This window comes from Arachis ipaensis, chromosome B05, assembly GCF_000816755.2.
Source record: "Arachis ipaensis cultivar K30076 chromosome B05, Araip1.1, whole genome shotgun sequence".
Taxonomy (NCBI): domain Eukaryota; kingdom Viridiplantae; phylum Streptophyta; class Magnoliopsida; order Fabales; family Fabaceae; genus Arachis; species Arachis ipaensis.
In genome coordinates, this window is record NC_029789.2 from 136,142,837 (window position 1) to 136,143,704 (window position 868).

At 33.1% G+C, this 868-nt stretch overlaps 1 protein-coding gene across 1 annotated transcript in view; it reads right to left on the reverse strand.

Annotated features, from left to right (window-relative positions):
- Positions 1-581, reverse strand: part of LOC107644342 (strigolactone esterase D14) — a 6,010-nt gene extending 5,429 nt beyond the window's left edge. Inside the window, exon 1 of the mRNA XM_016348179.2 lies at positions 101-581. Coding sequence (XP_016203665.1) covers positions 101-489 — 389 coding nt within the window. The 5' untranslated portion in view covers positions 490-581. The remainder of the gene's footprint in view (positions 1-100) is intronic.

Here is an 868-nt window from a genome sequence, read left to right on the forward strand (position 1 = left end):
AGCGATATTATGTAAAAAGTAAATATTAGTTAGAAAATAAAACAATTATAGAAAGTAGTAAAAAGAAGAAGTAATAATTATGTAAGTAATAGAAAGAAACCTTGGGGAAGCACCAATGAGAAGAAGCCTTTTGAAGAGATCAGGTCTTTTAATGGAGGCCAAGCAACCAATCATGCCAGACATGGAATGGCCAAGAAAGTTTACATCTTTAAGGTTCATCTCAGTCATCAAAGTGATCAAGTCATCAGCAAAGGGTTCCAGTGAAGAATACTTATTTGGGTCATAGAGGCTTTGATCCTCCACAGCAGCAGAGAAAGGCCAATCAAACAGAACAACCTTGTAATTGTTGTTGTCATCAAACATGGGTGCTATGATCTTGTCCCATATTGACTGCTCTGTCCCATAACCATGTGCAAGAACTATGGTCTCTCTTCCTGATCCTATTATTCTTGCATTTAGAGCACTTGATAGCCCCTTCTCTGGTATCATCTTGCTTCTCTTTTGTGTTTGTTGGGAGAGAGTTAGATAGATAGAGAGAGGCACTATTTGGAGAGAGGATGTGTGGTTTTATTGGTTGTTGGCCTTGTCCATATTTATAATAGGCAGATAAGTATGAAACTCTTGTTTAGTTCAACTAGTTAAAAGGTTTTTCTTGTTTATGTTCATATTAGACTTTTCTTTTTTTTTAATAATGCTATTTGTATATTAAAATCAGTTATTAAAGTCAGCAACTAATGTATTTGTGTATAAATATATGTGTAGTTTAATTTATTTTCAATATGTATTTATATTCCAATATCTATTTGAAAAAGTATAGGTAACCAACAAGATTTTTGAACAATGTGTAAACAATGTGAATTAATAAGGT